General features: G+C 39.5%; 1 protein-coding gene across 4 annotated transcripts in view; it reads left to right on the forward strand.

The window, feature by feature from the left end:
* Window positions 1–17,247, forward strand: part of DNA2 (DNA replication helicase/nuclease 2) — a 47,266-nt gene that overhangs the window by 24,878 nt on the left and 5,141 nt on the right. For 3 of the 4 annotated variants that reach the window (XR_012374232.1, XM_025850300.2, XM_025850303.2), the window contains 9 exons: window positions 999–1,229; window positions 4,734–4,850; window positions 4,930–5,039; window positions 5,322–5,431; window positions 6,085–6,309; window positions 12,380–12,573; window positions 12,666–12,755; window positions 12,840–13,044; window positions 16,710–16,799. Coding sequence is in view for 3 of the 4 variants with exons in the window: in XM_025850300.2 (XP_025706085.1) it covers window positions 999–1,229; window positions 4,734–4,850; window positions 4,930–5,039; window positions 5,322–5,431; window positions 6,085–6,309; window positions 12,380–12,573; window positions 12,666–12,755; window positions 12,840–13,044; window positions 16,710–16,799 (1,372 nt within the window). In the remaining variant the exon portion in view is untranslated. The remainder of the gene's footprint in view (window positions 1–998; window positions 1,230–4,733; window positions 4,851–4,929; window positions 5,040–5,321; window positions 5,432–6,084; window positions 6,310–12,379; window positions 12,574–12,665; window positions 12,756–12,839; window positions 13,045–16,709; window positions 16,800–17,247) is intronic. The other variant, XM_025850301.2, reaches the window with a different exon arrangement.

The following is a 17,247-nucleotide window of genomic DNA, read 5'->3' on the forward strand; positions in this document are numbered from 1 at the left end:
ATCTTTTTTTTTTACAAGTTGCTTATAAAGAAGTAATTTTGTATATCTTTGCATAGTATTTTTCTTTTTTTTGTTTTTAAGGATTTTATTTATTTATTTGACAGAGAGCAAAAGAAAGCACAGCATGGGGAGAGGGAGAAGCCGACTCCCCGCTGAGCAGGGAGCCTGATGCGGGACTCAATTCCAGGGTCCTGGGATCATGACCTGAGCTGTAGGCAGCCACTTAACTGACTGAGCCACCCAGGCGCCCCAGTGTTTTTTTTTTTTTTTTTTTTGGTAGTATTTCATTGCTTTTGATCCACTTACTTAAAACTTTCCAGAATGAACATTGATTTTAATGTGACTTTAGAAATAATTGGATCATTATTTCCTTAATAGTAAATTTTAACACAAGGGATCATTACAGTGGATAAAATTTAAGTTGTTTTTGATAGAGCACGTAAGTACAGTGAATATATCAAGTGTACATGCCAACAAGCTTCTGAAGTTGTATTTAATAGTAGTGCCTGAGAGATTGTAAATGCTTAATACTTATTTCTTAGAAGCAGTGGAATTATCAATTTGCTTGCCATTATTTTAATAGCAATAATTATAAATAGGTACTTATTTTCTTCACATTAAGTTCAGGAAAAATATTACCATTTGTCTTCTGTAATATCATGTGTATCAGCATAGAAGTAGGAGTGGCATTCAAGGTTCAAAGTGCTGATACACATGTTGTTTGGAGATCCCAGCCTGTGGGTGCAACAGGGAATATGCTCTCTAGCACTTGTCTAGAGATCTTTTGATGAGAGATTATTTTATAACTAATAGAATGTTTCCTTAGCATTTCTAACACTTTAATGTAGATTGTGGAAAATGTAAAAATGAATGACTCAGTATTAGCATTATAGCTTTCAGGGGCCAGAGGAACGAGTAAATTGTGGAAAAGTGCAAATATAGTATTTATATATATGATGTAAATGTAAGCTTTCTCTGTCTTTCTTTCTGTTTCATAGGGAGGAGAGTGGCAACTGCATTGGAAACCTGATTAGAACAGAATGTGTTAAGACAGTTTGTGATGGACAATATTTACATAATTTTCAACGTAAAAATGGTGACATTCCTGTCACAAATCTAATGGCAGGTGATAGAATTATTTTAAGTGGAGAAGAGAGAACATTGTTTGCTTTGTCTAGGGGATATGTAAAGGAGATTAACAAGACATCAGTAACCTGTTTATTAGACAGGTAATGAAATGTTCCTTTGGTGGGGTAACAGCTTTATTGATATGTAAATTGCATACTATACACAGTTTATTCATTTAAACCATTATTCATCATTTTTAGTATATTCTTAGAGTTGTGCAGCCATCACCAAAATCACTTTTAGAATATTTTCATCACCCCGAAAACAACCCTTGTACCCTTTGATATTCATCCCCCTACTCTAGGCAATCACCACTTTCCTTTCTGTCTCTGTAGATATGCCTGTTCTGAACATTTCATAGAAATGGGATCATATATGGTCTTCTGTGACTGGCTTTTTTTTTTACTTTAGCATACTGTTCTTTTTTTTTCTGAGAGAGAGTGAGTGAGAGAAGGAGCAGGGGGAGGAGCAGAGGGAGAGGAAGAAGCAGGCTCCCCGTTGAGCAGGGAGCCCAATGTGGGGCTCTGTCCCAGGAGCCTGGAATCATGACCCGAGCCGAAGGCACACCCTTAACTCACTGGGCCACCCAGGCGCCCCTCTTCTGGATATTTCATATAAATAGAATCATATGGTTTTTGGTTTTGTTTTGTTTTTTTGCTTCTTTTACTTAGCATAATGTTTCTGATGCTCCTCTGTGTTTTGGCATTTATCAGTACCTTCTTTCTTTCTTTCTTTTTTTAATATTTTATTTATTTGACAGAGAGAGACAGCGAGAGGGGGAACACAAGCAGGGGGAGTGGGAGAGGGAGAAACAGGCTTCCCTCTGAGCAGGGAGCCCGATGCAGGGCTTGATCCCAGGACCCTGGGATCATGACCTGAGCCGATGGCAGATGTTTAACGACTGAGCCATCCAGGTGCCCCAGTACCTTATTTCTTTATGGCTGAATAATATTCCATTATGTAGATAGGCCACGTTTTGCTCATCCATTCACCAGCTGATGGACATTTGAGTTGTTTCTACTTTTTGGGTGTTATGGCTATTGTTGCTACAAATAACTCACATACAAATATTTATGTGAATATATATATAGAGAGAGATTTATTTATTTTAGAGTGAGAGAGTGCAGGTGAGGGGCGGGGCAGAGGGAGAGAGAGAAGCAGATTCCCCGCAGAGGGCAGAGCTCAACATGGGCTCAATCCCAGGACCCTGAGATCGTGGCTTGAGCTGAAATCAAGAGTTGGATGCTTAACCATCTGAGCCCCCATAAGCACCCCTATGTGAATATATTTTTATTTTCCTTTGTAGATACCTACTAGTGGAATTGCTGGGTCGTGTACTAATTTTGAGTTTAACATTTTGAGGAACTACCAAACTGCTCAACTTTTGTTTAGTATGTTCTGTTTTGTAATGCTAATGTGGACACAATCTTATCTAGTTCTCACCAACACGTGAATGGCAGCAGGCTAGATCCCGTTAGCCTTGAAGCTTATTTGTAGCCCTCTGGGCGCTCACCATTTCATTTTTTCCGTCTAAAAAGAACCGTTTTGGGGCGCCTGGCTGGCTCAGTCAAGCATGCAACTCTTGATCTTGGGGTTGTGGATTCGAGCCCCATGTTGGATGTAGAGATTACTTAAAAATAAAATCTTTTTAATTTTTTTCCATTTATAGTTGTGACATAAAGTGTATTTATCTTTGTTAAAGTGAGTTCATTTAAAGAAAAATATTAAGTAAATAAAATAGTTGATATGAACATTTGTGGTTGAGACTACTATCCATGCTCACTAGTATCTATGTTCCCCTCTTCCTGCACTCCCAGCCTTCCTTGCTTTTAAGTGCATGCCATGCCTCACCATATCTTAATGGATGGAGAGCAGCAATTGGGATGCAGTGACTTCTGGGTAACTGCCCTGGATGTGTCCAGGCTTGTTCTCTACCAGTCAGTAATTCTAGTTTAGCCACAGCCAGCCCTAGTCTAGATTTCATGATATGGGAATATGAGCCACAGTATTTCTTTTATCTGTTAGGATTTCCTGCAGTCGCTTGCAGTTATTTATTTAGTGTGTATCCTGCTTTGCAAATCCTTGAGGAGCTTATAATCTTGTGGGTAGACAAATAAACGTATTTCGGGTCGAATACGACAAATGTTTGAATTGAAGAGAACACAGATCAGAGGCATTGAACCGAAGTTTAGAAGGCTTAGGGAAAGCTTTTGAAAAAGGTCATTCTGGATCTTCATCCGGTGGAATAATTAGCCTGGTGACAGTGTGGGAAGAGTATGCCAGACAGAGGAACGTGGTGCATAATAAAGACATGATGGTGTGATACAGTATGAGGTGGAATGTTCAGTAAAGTGTAGGAATGTAAAAGATGAGGAAGGGAGTGTGATTGGGGAGGTCAGTTCATAGAAGGTCTTATATACCATGTTAAGTTGTGACTATTCAGATGTATTGAAGAGTTTTAAACAGAAGAGTGATAATAATCGGATTTGCATTTTTCTGTGAATGCATTGTGAAGAATAGTTAATAGAGATGAAACTGAAAGCATAGAAACCAGGAAACTTGTAGTGGCCCAGGCTAGTGGTGATTGAGGGCGAGGTAGCTTTGGCAGAGAGGATGGAGTGACTTTGAGAAGTATTTAGAAAGTAAAATGGGCTGACATTTGGATGCTGATTGGATGTGGAGTTTGGGAAGAGGGTGAGAGGAAGGGAGAGGGAAGGATAAGGCAGTGGTGTAGAGGCAAGTGCTATTGACTGGATTCAGACCCACAGAATGAGGGTGAGGTTCAGCGGGGATAAAGATTTGTTCAGTTTTGAATGTATTGAGTTTTCATAGCCTGGGTTTTGACCAAGTGGAACATCTTGTTGCCTGCTGGATATCCAAACCTGAAGCTTGGCTGAGCAACCAGGTGGAAAAGGAATGTAAGGATGTAGATTTGGGATTTAGAGCTACATGAGGGCATGGAACCAAAGGGAAAATGATAAGAAAGAGCAGTACAGAGGGTCAGGGAAGGGACCCTAGGGAACTCTAGGATTTTAGGAGCTGGAGGAGGAGTGGGAGAAGGCATCAGGAAAGAGACCTATGCTCCAGACTGGAGGAGAGAGGGGCCGTGTGCTCAGGATTCTTCTGGGGGTGATGAGCCCAGGCTAGATTGCAAAGCGAGGCCTAGTGAATTGCCAGCAGGTGTTGTAGGTTCATGATTAATTGCTTTGACCTTAGTGTCTTGTGCCCTATTTTCTTCCTTTTCTGCCAGTCCACCATTCTTATTTGTCTGATTGGCAAGTATGAATTAGGGCCAGGTAGCCATTTTAATAGCTATTCTGGCTCATTTATTCTTTTAGCAAACGGCAATGTATTTCTTTTTTTTTTTTTTTTTAAGATTTTATTTATTTATTTGTCAGAGATCGAGAGCACGAGAAGCCGGCTCCCTGCTGAGCAAGGAGCCCATGTGGGACTTAATCCCAAGACCCCGGGATCATGACCTGAGCCGAAGGCAGGTGCTTAACCGACTGAGCCGCTCAGACCTCACACAGCAAAGTATTTCTTATACAGACCAACTGACCATGTTAAATGAAAAACATTCGTGTACATCTGTTTCACTGTTTTAGGAACTTGTCAGTACTCCAGGAATCAACTTTGTTCAGATTGGACCAGGAAGAAAAAACTTGTAATATAGATACCCCCTTAGGAAATCTTTCTAAATTGATGGAAAATACTTCTGTCAGGTTTGTAACAATGAGTGAATCTGAAATTTACCCCACTTTCCTCAGGAATATTACTAAAAACATTTTTTTTTCTTTTCAGCCAAAAACTTCGAGATTTAATCATTGACTTTCGTGAACCTCACTTTATATCCTACCTCAGTTCTGTTCTTCCATATGATGCAAAGGATACAGTTGCCTGCATTCTAAAAGGTATGTGATAATCAGCATGTCTCCTTCCATTGATTGTTCTTGGTTTTATTTATAATTCAAAGTACATTCTAGTGTAGCATTTTTATAACTTATTAAACTTATAATTTTTAGACAGATTCTCTTGGGAAGTAGTTTACATATATACTTTAATCACCATGACATTTTCTTACTTTAAAAAGACATATTGAAGAACAGACTTGAATAGAGGCTGCTTTTCTTACAGTTAATTTGCTCATTGAAATCCAGCATTTTTTTTCCTGTTGTTTTTAAATTTGAATGTAGGCTTGAATAAACCTCAGAGGCAAGCAATGAAAAAGGTACTTCTTTCAAAAGACTACACACTCATCGTGGGTATGCCTGGAACAGGAAAAACAACCACAATATGTACTCTTGTAAGGTTATTATTCTTTTGCTTAGAAACTAACGATTTAAATCAGCTTCTCAGTTCGGAGAATGTGATGTTTTCTATCAAAAGGGCTGAATTTTAAATCAAAAGGCTTTATTTCAAATTAACCTTTTAGAAGGACATGAGAAATATAAAAAGCTAAGTCACAAAAAGTTGTAGTCATGTTGTAGGTTTCTTGCATTTAGGATTCTCTGAGATCTTTCTCATTTGGGGGCATGTGTATCATTGTATCTTTTCCTTGCCTTAAAAAAATAATAAATTATACAGAGGTGTTGAAATAGATTTTTCTGGGATTTTTTTTCCATGTCGGTAAATTTCTGTGCTAATCTTAGAATAATCATAATGATGGCAAGAAATATTGATTGATTGATACTGTGTGCCAGGCACTATTCAAAGTTTGTATTTTGTACTCAATTTTATTATCACTAATAATATATTATTAACATATCACTAATTAATAAGATAATGCCATGGGATTTTCATAAAACATTTTGCCTTTATAATTTTTTAAATATTTACCTTGGCTCAGCTCTAAGATATGCTTCCTATTAAGTTTTCTGATTCTATTTGAAAAATATAAGCATGTTAATATCTGGAATTAAAAGTAATGTTATTTTCCTTTCTTTTATTCATTATTAGGTAAGAATTCTCTATGCCTGTGGTTTTAGTGTTTTGTTGACCAGCTATACACACTCTGCTGTTGACAATATTCTTTTGAAGTTAGCAAAGTTTAAAATAGGATTTTTGCGTTTGGGTCAGACTCAGAAGGTACATCAAGACATCCAGAAATTCACAGAGGAGGAAATTTGCAGATCCAAGTCCATTAAATCTTTAGCTCTTTTGGAAGAACTCTACAATAGTCACGTAAGTACTATTATTGCATAGTAACACCAGACTGAGTAGCCGGACTGAGTGGAGAAACATTCTGGGAAATTCAGTTACATTGACCAGTTTTATTAATTGATAGTTTGCTGCTTGCTTTTGAACTGAAATGAAGTTTCTGGTTTATTATTCAGGGCTCCCATCTCCTAGTTTAAAATATCCTAGTTATGGAAAATGCTTGTTACTCTCTACTCACAGCACCTGACACTAGTAGAGTTAGTGCAGATTCCACAGCTTAGGGCTCAGCCCCTTAATAAGATTGCACCACCCACTTCAGTTCTCAGTTAAGTCCGGGGCCTCCTGTGCATCAGAACAACTAGCCATAAATCAGGGTTCCCATGACCCCATCCTAGGGTTCGATAATTTGCTAGAATGGCTCACAGAATTCAAGATGTATTATATAGGATGCAGTTCAGGAACAGCCAAATGGAAGAGATGCATAGGGTTAGGAATGTGGAAAGGGATACGGAGCTTCTGTACCCTCTTCAGATGAACCACCCTCCCAGCACCATGATGTGTTCAACCCAGAAGCTCTCTGAACCCCTTTATTTAGGGTTTTTATGGAGATTCCATCATGTAGGCACGATGGATTAAATCATTGATTTGGTGGTTGGTGATTAGCTCAATCCCTATCCCCTCTACCCTTCCCTATGTAGAAGGGTCGGGGTTGGGGTGGGGCTGAAAGTTCTAACCCTTTAATCTCTAGATTTGTTCCTCTGACAACCAACTCCCAGCCTCTCATTAGCATAAATGCAGGTATGGTTGCAAGGGATTTATTATGAATAACAAAAGATAATCCTCTCACCCCTAACACTACCGAAATTCTAAAGGTTTTAGGAGCTCTGTGTCAGGAACCCAGAGGAAGACCAAACATGCATTATTATAATATCACACCTAGAAAACTACTACTAATCAGAATTTTTAGCCAGTTTGAATTCAAAGCAATGGTACATGAATAGTCTAATGATAGGCATTTCTAGACTTTGAGACTGTGATATAGAAGTTTTTATTATTTAATGTTTATATTTTTCTGGGAAGTTTTTATCTATTTATTTTTTAAGATTTTATTTATTTATTAGAGCGAGAGCAGGAACACAAGCAGGGGAAGTGGGAGTAGGAGAAGCGCGCTCCCCACTGAGCAGGGAGCCAGATGCGGGGTCAATCCCAGGACCCTGGGATCATGACCTGAGCTGAAGGCAGATGTTTAACAACCACCCAGGTGCCCCTATTTTTATTTTTTAAAGATTTTATTTTTGGGGCGCCTGGGTGGCTCACTCAGTTAAGCGTCTGCCTTCTGCTCAGGTCATGATCCCAGGGTCCTGGGATGGAGTCCCTCATCGGGCTTCTTGCTCGGCAGAGAGCCTGCTTTGCCCTCTGCCTCTGCCTGCTGCTGCCCCTGACTGTGTGCTCGCGCTCTCTCTCTGTCAAATAAATAAATAAAATCTTAAAAAAAAAATCTACCAAACTGTTTTCCAAAGCAGCTGTAACATTCCACATTCCCACCAGCAATGTACGAGTGATCCTTGTCAGCATTTGGTGGAGTTAACCGTTTTTCATTTTGGACGTTCTGGTATATAATGATACCTCATTGTGAATTTAATTTGCATATCCCTAATGATGATTATTGATGTTTTCATGTGCTTATTTGCTATCTCTGTATCCTCTTCAGTGAAATGTCTCTTTCTGTCTGTTGCCCATTTGGATTTTTTTTTTTTTTACTGTTGAGTTTTGAGTGTTCTTTTTATATTCTAGATGTTAGTCCTTTAATGGATATATTTGTGAATGTTTTCTCCCACTCTATAGTTGTTTTTTTTTTTTTTTTTTTTATTTTTTTCTCGCGGGCCTTTTTAAAATAGAAGAGGTTTTAATTTTGGGGCACCTGGGTGGCTCAGTCGTTAAGCGTCTGTCTTCGGCTCAGGTCATGATCCCGGGGTCCTGGGATCGAGCCCCGCATCAGGCTCCCTGCTCGTTTGGAAGCCTGCTTCTCCCTCTGCCTGCCGCTACCCCTGCTTGTATTCCCTCTCTCGCTGTGTTTCTCTGTCAAATAAATAAATAAAATCTTAAAAAAAAAAGTTTTAATTTTGATAGAGTGTAGTATATAAATTTTTTACTTTCATGCATTCTGCTTTCAGTGTCAAGTTTAAAAACTCTGCCTACCTCTAGATGCTGAAAGTTTCTCGTGTTTTTTTTCTAAAAGTTTTATACTTTTAAGTTTTACATTTAAGTCTGTGACCATTATTTTTATATGATGTGTGAGACTTAGGTCAAGGTGCATTTTTTTGCCTATTGATGTCCAGTTGTTACAGCACCACTCCTTGAAAAACCATTCATCCCTCCACTGAGCTGCTTTTGCACCTGTGTTAAAAAACCCACGGTGCCTGGCTGGCTTAGTTGGAAGAGTATGTGACTCTTGATCTTGGGGTCATGCGTTTGAACCCCACATTGGGTGTAGAGATTACTTAAATAAGTAAATATTAAAAAAAACACCCATTGGGCATATTTGACTGATGCAAACGTTCTTAACAGTATATTCACAAATCAAATTTAGCAGTGTATTAGAAGGTTTGTATGCTGTGAACAAGTGGGATTTATTCCCATGATGTAAGGATCATTCAGCAAGAAAATGTTATCAATGTGATCCTCCTCCATCCTTCAGTTATTAATATGCCAATGTCATTAAATTTGAAGTGACTTTCTCGTATAAAGTAGATATCTGGATGTTTTTTATCTACTCTGCCAATCTGTTTTTTAATTGTTTTGATCCCTGTCTTTTAAAAGGTACATGGTACATATAGACCATTTATATTCGTCATAAGTATTGATACATGTTAGGGCTTAAGTCTGCCCTTTTGTTTTTTGTTTTATGTTTCCTATGGTTTTTGTTGTTGTTGTTTGTTTTGTTTTTGTAATCTCCACACCCATCGTGGGGCTCAAACTCAAAACTCTGAGATCAAGAGTCACATGTTCTACCAGCTGAGGCAGCCAAGCGCCCCTCTCTCTTTTGATTGTTTTCTTTTTCCTGCCTTATTGCTTACTTGAACATTTTTTAGAATTCCATTTTGATTTTTCTATAGTGTTTTTGAGTGATCACTTTGAATAGCTTTTAGTGGATGCTCTGTTGCTCTCTGCATTATATTATATATATATATAACTTATAGTCCATTGATTTTGTCATTTTACTAGTGAGCTTGTGAAGTTAGAAGTTAGAAGTCACCTCCATTTATGTCCCTTATCTTCTCATGAAGATTGTTCATGATTGTCTTAATATTTTTCCTACATAGACTATGTCAGACTGTGTTGTAATTTTTGCTTCAACCATCAAATATAATTTGGAAGAAATGAAAAACCTATTTTTTTTGAAGATTTTATTTATTTGTTTATTTGACAGAGAGCCCAAGCAGGCAGAGCAGCAGGCAGAGGGAGAGGGAAACTAAGGGAATTTGTTGCCAGTTGCCCTACTACCCTAAAAGAATGGGTAAAGGAAGATCTTTAAACAGAAAGGGAATGATAAAAGAACAAATTTGGAACATCAGGAGGGAAGAACATAGTAAGCAAAAATATGGATAAAAACAATAGGTTTGGGGCACCTGGGTGGCTCAGTTGTTAAGCATCTGCCTTAGGCTCAGGTCATGATCTCAGGGTCCTGGGATTGAGCCCCGTGGTGGGCTCCCTGCTCAGCGGGAAGGCTGCCTCTCCCTCTCCCACTCCCCCTGCTTGTGTTCCCTCTCTTGCTGTGTCTCTCTCTGTCAAATAAATAAATAAAATCTTTAAAAATAAATAAATGAATAAATAAATAAAATTTCAGTTATATTTTCAGTTCTAAAATTTCCATTTGCTTTTTCTTTTATGCTCTATTTCTTTGTTGAGACTATTTTTTATTTGATTCAAGTATGTTCATAGTTGCTCAGTGAAACATTTTTATCATGGCTGCTTTAAAACCTTTGTTATGCACTCTTGATCTTGGGGTTATGAGTTCGAGTGCCACAGTGGGTATAGAGATTACTAAAAAAATAAAAATGAACTTAAAAACAATAAAATCTTTGTCCTATAATTCTAACATCTCTGACATCCTTGGTGTTAGTATCTATTGCATGTTTTTTTTCCATCAGTTTGAGATTTTCTCGGTTGTGTTTTTTTATGTATTTTTTTATTTTTATTTATTTTTTAAAAGATTTTATTTCTGTTTGACAGAGAGAGACACAGTGAGAGAGGGAACACAAGCGGGGGGAGTGGGAGGGGAGAAGCAGGCTCCCGGCAGAGCAGGGAGCCTGATGTGGGGGGCTCGATCTGGACCCTGGGACCATAACCTGAGCCAAAGACAGATGCTTAACCAACTGAGCCACCGAGGTGCCCCTATGTACTTTTTTTTTTTTAAAGATTTTATTTATTTGGCAGAGAACACAAGCAGGGGGAGAGGGAGAGGGAGAAGCAGGCTCTCCGCTAAGCACGGAGCCCGACTCGGGACTTGATCCCAGGACGCTGGGATCATGACCTGAGCCAAGGACAGACGCTTAACCAACTGAGCCATCCAGGTGCCCCCCCCCTTTTTTAAGTAGGCTCCACACCCAGTGTGGGCTTGAACTCACAACCCTGAGATCAGAACCTGAACTGAGATCAACAGTCGGACACTCAACCAACTGAGCCACCCAGGTGCCCCTGGTTATGTATATTTTATGATGAAACCTGAACATTTGCATTATGTTATTTAATACTTCTGTTTTAGCTGGCTTCCTCTGACACTAGTCCGTTGGGCAAGAGGGTACCCCACCTCATTACTGCTGGGTGGAAGTTGAAGTGCAAATTCCCATTTGGCCTCTTAACATAAAGATTAGGGACTCCTTATTACTGCTGGATAGGGGTGAAAGTCTAGGTTCCCCAGGTTCCCCACATGGACTCCACTGACATTGGGGGCTTATTATCATTCAGCAAGGATTAAAGTACTGGCTCCCTACTTGGCCTTCTCTGTTACTGCCCCAGTAGGATATTGGAGTTCCTTTGCTGGCATCAACGGGGCATAAGACTACAGTGTTTTCTGTGGTCTTTGGTTAGGGTAGAGTAGCTATTGTATACAAGTTTTCTGTCTACTAGGCTTTCCTTTTCTGTTCCTTTAGCTTTTGTTTGAGCTTTCTTTGGTCTATGCCCATCGGCATTCCTGGGTTGTTAAATTCTTCAGCTCCAAAGTTGGGATATATGAGGGCCAAAGAAAACCCAGGGAACAAACTACTGTTCCTCTGGTCCCAAGGTCCCTAGATGGTCTACCTTTTCTCCACCTTTTCAGAGTTCTTATGTTTGTTTTATATATAATGTTTAGAGTTTTTAGTTGTACTTTGTGGGAGGAGTGAGGAAAAGTACTCCAGTTTACCAGAAGTGAAGTCCTGATTGACATTTAAAAATAAATTATTGGGGCCGCCTGAGTGGCTTAGTTGATAAAGCGGCTGCTTTCAGCTGAGGTCATGATCCTGGGGTTCTGGGATTGAGCCCTGTGTCGGCCCCCCCCAACTCTCTCTTGTGCTCTCTCTCAAGTAAATAAATAAAATCTTTTAAAAAACAAAATTAAAAATAATTAAAATATTGGGGTGCCTGGCTGGCTCAGTTGGAAGAGCATGTGACTCTTGTTTGAGCCCCACATTGGGTGTAGAGATACTTAAATAAAAACTTAAAAAATAATTAACTTATTTCCTCTTGAGTGTTTCAGATTTCCATTTGGAAATATCCAAATTCGAGCATTGTTAAGAGTGTCCAGAGAATTTACTTGATTTTTCAATATTTAGTAAAAAGTTAAATTTTTTTGCATACTATAAATGTTTCAGAATTAAATAATATTGGGGGATTCCTGTTGTTTGGGACAAAAATCTTTTTGAACCTTAAATAAAAATGGCAGGGCACCTGGCTCGCTCATTTGGTAGAGCATGTGATTCTTGATCTTGGGGTTGTGAGTTCAAATGCCACATTGGGTATAGAGATTAAAATCAGTAAGTAAAATAAAATATGGGAAAAACAAGTTACATTTCTTGGATATGTTAGATAACCCATCTGTTTTCTTTGTTCTTAGCGTATAGTTGCAACAACGTGTATGGGAATAAACCATCCAATATTTTCTCGTAAAACTTTTGATTTTTGTATTGTGGATGAAGCCTCTCAAATTAGCCAGCCAGTCTGCCTAGGGCCACTTTTTTTTTCTCGGAGATTTGTGTTGGTGGGGGATCATCAGCAGCTTCCTCCCCTGGTGCTAAATAGTGAAGCAAGGTAAGCAGACATTGAAGTTTTAATTTTAAATTAGATTCTTCTTATGGGACCATGTCAGTGCACTGATAAACCTGAATTTGATTTGTTGACAGAGTTCTTGGCATGGGTGAAAGCTTATTCAAGAGACTGGAGCAGAATAAGAATGCTGTTGTACAATTAACCGTGCAGTACAGAATGAACAGGTATTTGTGAGAGTGTCAGCTATGAGTGATTTTCATGTTTATTTTCATCTACCAAAACTAAAATTATTTTTGTAATTGCCTTAGTAAAATTATGTCCTTAAGTAATAAACTGACATATGAAGGAAAGCTAGAGTGTGGATCAGACAAAGTGGCCAACGCAGTGATCAGCCTACCTCATTTTAAAGATGTAAAGCTGGAACTGGAATTTTATGCTGATTATTCTGAAAATCCTTGGATGATTGGAGTATTTGAGCCAAACAATCCTGTTTGTTTTCTTAATACAGACAAGGTAAGGAAAAAAACCTTAATATTTTGTTTTTTCTCCTTTTGTCCTGTTATTTAAATTCTTCAGTTTTTAATAGCAAATGCTTTAATAGAGCTCAGTTAAAACTAGCTCTTTTTTTTTTTTTTTAATTTTTTGACAGAGAGACACAGCGAGAGAGGGAACACAAGCAGGGGGAGTGGGAGAGGGAGAAGCAGGCTTCCTGCAGAGCAGGGAGCCTGCTGCATCGATCTCAGGACTCTGGGATCATGACCTGAGCCGAAGGCAGACGCTTAACGACTGAGCCACCCAGGCGCCCCAAAACTAGTGTATTTCTTATACTTCAACACAAAAGAATCTTTTCTTTCTATAGAGCCAGTATCTTTGTTTTTTTTTATTGTGTTATGGTAATCACCATACATTATGTCATTAGTTTTTGATGTAGTGTTCCATGATTCATTGTTTGTGTATAACACCCAGTGCTCCATGCAGAACGTGCCCTCTTTAATACCCATCACCAGGCTAACCCATCCGCCCGCCCCCCTCCCCTCTAGAACCCTCAGTTTGTTTTTCAGAGTCCATAGTCTCTCATGGTTCGTCTCCCCCTCCTATTTCCCCCCCTTCATTCTTCTCCTCTGGCTATCTTCTTCTTCCTTTTTTTTTTTTTTTTTACATATAATGTATTACTTGCTTCAGAGGTACAGATCTGTGATTCAACAGTCCTGCACACGTCACAGCACTCACCACAGCACATACCCTCTCTGATGCCCATCACCCAGCCACCCCATCCCTGCCACCCCCCACCACTCCAGCAACCCTCAGTTTGTTTCCTGAGATTAAGAATTCCTTCTATCAGTGAGGTCATATGATACCTGTCTTTCTCTAATTGACTTATTTCTAGAGCCAGTATCTTTGGAAGGAGGTTTATTCTGGGGATTAATAGATGTGAGAATTGACTTTTAAAGTAGGAAAGCTAGAAAGTGAACTCAAGTGTATAATTACATTTCTTAGAAAAGAAATTGGCATTGATATTATCTAAGGGCTGGGTTTACAAATGGAGACTTTATTTTCTAGAGCAGTTTTAGGTTCACAGCAAAATTGCACCTGACACTACAGATATTTACTACCTCCTGCCTCCACATATGCACATAAAGACCTCCTTATAAACTTATCATTAAACAAAACTCTTCACAAGGACTTTAAATGACTTGATTCTTATTTCTAGGAACTAAGAACGAAGTTTTGACCCTGTTATTTCTACAGTTTGTTTTATGTAGCGCTTCTCAGCATTGGTTTGGAAGTCTTTACATGACCAGAAAAAAAATAATGACCAGGGATACCTGGGTGTCTCAGCTGGTTAAGCGTCTGTCTTTGGCTCAGGTCATGATCCCAGGGTCCTGGGTCTTAAGTCTCTCATGGGGCTCTCTGCTCAGTGGGGAGCCTGCTTCTCCTTCTCCCTGCCACTCCCCCGGCTAGTGCGCATGCATGCGTGTCTTCGCTCTCTCTAGCAAATAAATAAAATCTTAAAAAAAAAGTGACCAATTATATGTATGCGTATTACTGTAAAATAATTATATCTTTTGTTAATATGGTGGGTGGTTATTAAAAATAGGGCCCCACTTGCAGCGGCACCCAGCTGGCTCAGTTGGTAGAGCATGCGACTCTTGATCTCAGGGTCATGAATTCAAGACCGACGTTGGGCACAAGAGTTTATTTTATTTATTTATTTTTTAAAAAGATTTTATTTATTTGACAGAGAGACACAGCGAGAGAGGGAACACAAGCAGGGGGAGTGGGAGAGGGAGAAGCAGGCTTCCCGCTGAGCGGGGAGCCCGATGCGGGGCTCGATCCCAGGACCCTGGGATCATGACCTGAGCCAAAGGCAGACGCTTAATGACTGAGCCACCTAGGTGCCCCCAGAGTTTACTTTAAAAATAAATAGGGGCGCCTGGGTGGCTCAGTTGGTTAAGCAGGTGCCTTCAGCTTGGGTCGTGATCCCAGGGTCCTGGGATCGAACCCTGCATCGGGCTCCCTGCTCAGCAGGGAGCCTGCTTCTCCCTTTCCCTCTGCCTGCTGCTCCCCCTGTTTGTGCTCTCTCTCTGTCAAACAAATAAATGAAATCTTTAAAATAAATAAATAAATAAATAAATAAAATAGGACCCCCACCCTGTGTGCCATGATGGAATTTTCATTCTCTTGGATATTGCCCTTAGCATTTCAGGTTCAAGGATTAACAAGTCGGGGCAGTTGGGCTCTGGGAAATTTTTTCAGTAAACTGACCTCACAAATGACTGCATTTAGAAACCTCAATTCCAATTTATTACTTATAATTTACAATTATTTACCTCACCAATGACCACTCAGATTCTTTGTTTTTGCTACTCAGGTTTCTTCTTTCTTAGCATCAGAATTCCAAATAAATTTTTTTTTCAAGATTTTATTTATTTGGGTGCCTGGGTGGCTCAGTTGGTTAAGCTTCTGCCTTTGGCTCAGGTCATGATCCCAGGGTCCTGGGATCAGGTCCCGCAACGGGCTCCCTGCTTGTCAGGGAGTCTGCGTCTCCCTCTACCCCTCCTCCGTGCTTGTGCTCTCTTCTCTCCCTTTCATGCTCTCTCACGCTATCTCTCTCACATAAATTAAAAAAAAAAGATTTATTTATTTGGGAGAGAGAGCACAAGTAGGCGGAGGAGCAGAGGGAGAGGGAGAAGGAGGCTGTCCGTTGAGTGGGGAGTGATGCAGGGCTCAATCCCAGGACCCTGAGATCATGACCTGAGCTGAAGGCAGATGCTTAGCTGACTGAGCCACCTAGGTGCCCCCCAAATAAAAGGTATTGAAGATAATCAAGATTAGGTACTTGGCTGGCTCAGTCAGTAGAGCGTGCAACGCTTGATCTCAGGGTTTTGAGTTCAAGTCCCATGTTGGGCATGGAGCCTACTTTAAAAAGTCAAAAAGAAATAATAATAATAATCAGCACTACTTAAGGCTTAGGTAGGAGCAAAATAGTCCTTAGAGAGTTTTGCCAGGTATGCTAGAACCTGGGGAACTTTACCTGCTCCATTATTTGTATGAAAGGCAACAAGAAAACGGCAAGAACACAGAGTAGAGCCCGATCCAAGTTTGAATCCTACTGCCTGTGGTTTATTGTGAGGCCTTGGGCAAGTTACTTATCTTTTCTGACCTTTGATACTTGTAAACTAGGGGATAACAAACTAAAGTATGTGAAGCCCAGTGTATGGTTGGCTCTTAGAAAGATTTTATTTTTCATTTTATTTTTAAAATTTTATTTTATTTTTTAAAAAGATTTTCTTTATTTATTTGACAGAGCAGGAGAGCACAGGCAGGGGGAGCGGCAGAGGGAGAGGAAGAAGCAGGCCCCCTGCTGAGCAGGGATGTAGGCTCCATCCCGGGACCCTGGAATCATGACCTCAGCCAAAGGCAGTCACTTAACAAACTGAGCCACCCAGGTGCCCCTCTTAGAAAGATTTTAATCTGAACTGTAGGATGTTTAAGATGGGTTTCCTCTAGGTGGCTTTCTGAAAGGTGACTACTGTCATTCATTTTTTACCTTCAACATTTATTTATTTCCTTGTACCTTCAACTTTTAAAATAAGTATATTTTTCATTTGTGTCCACAGAGGTGTTCTCTACGGCTACCTGTGTACCGACCATACTCAACTCTTTTTTCTATTTAGGTTCCAGCACCAGAACAAGTTGAAAAGGGTGGTGTGAGCAATATGACAGAAGCCAAGCTAATAGTTTTCCTGACCTCTATTTTTATTAAGGTAATTTAGAATTTAATTTGACGGATAATAAATATTAGGATGAAGTATAATATAATGTTAGAATGCAAGGAACTTAAGACCTAGCATTAATCCTTGTTCATTAACATGAGAGGATTGAAGCCTGATTGTTTTTGTTCTATTTTTGGAAAATTATCAAAGGTGTAATTTTTTATAATGGCATTTTGGGTTTCCATTTAGGGTAATTTTTTGTAACATCAGATAATTCTGATTGTGTCAATATAGGGGTGAATCAGTGTGATTGGGGTTTGGAAACTTCAGTGTAAGGGATCGCAGAAAGTGTAATGTATTTCTTTGTGCTTTTTTTTTTTCCTACGGCATCACTGTTCTAGTGGCATGCAAACCATTATTCTGTCATTAATCTATAGAAATCAAGGGAGCAGTGTTTGAGGAAATTATTAAATCTCAGGAAATATGGATTTAGATTTAG

Source organism: Callorhinus ursinus, unplaced genomic scaffold (genome assembly GCF_003265705.2).
Source record: "Callorhinus ursinus isolate GAN/ISIS: 27379988/994484 unplaced genomic scaffold, GSC_fseal_2.0 scaffold31, whole genome shotgun sequence".
Lineage (NCBI taxonomy): Eukaryota > Metazoa > Chordata > Mammalia > Carnivora > Otariidae > Callorhinus > Callorhinus ursinus.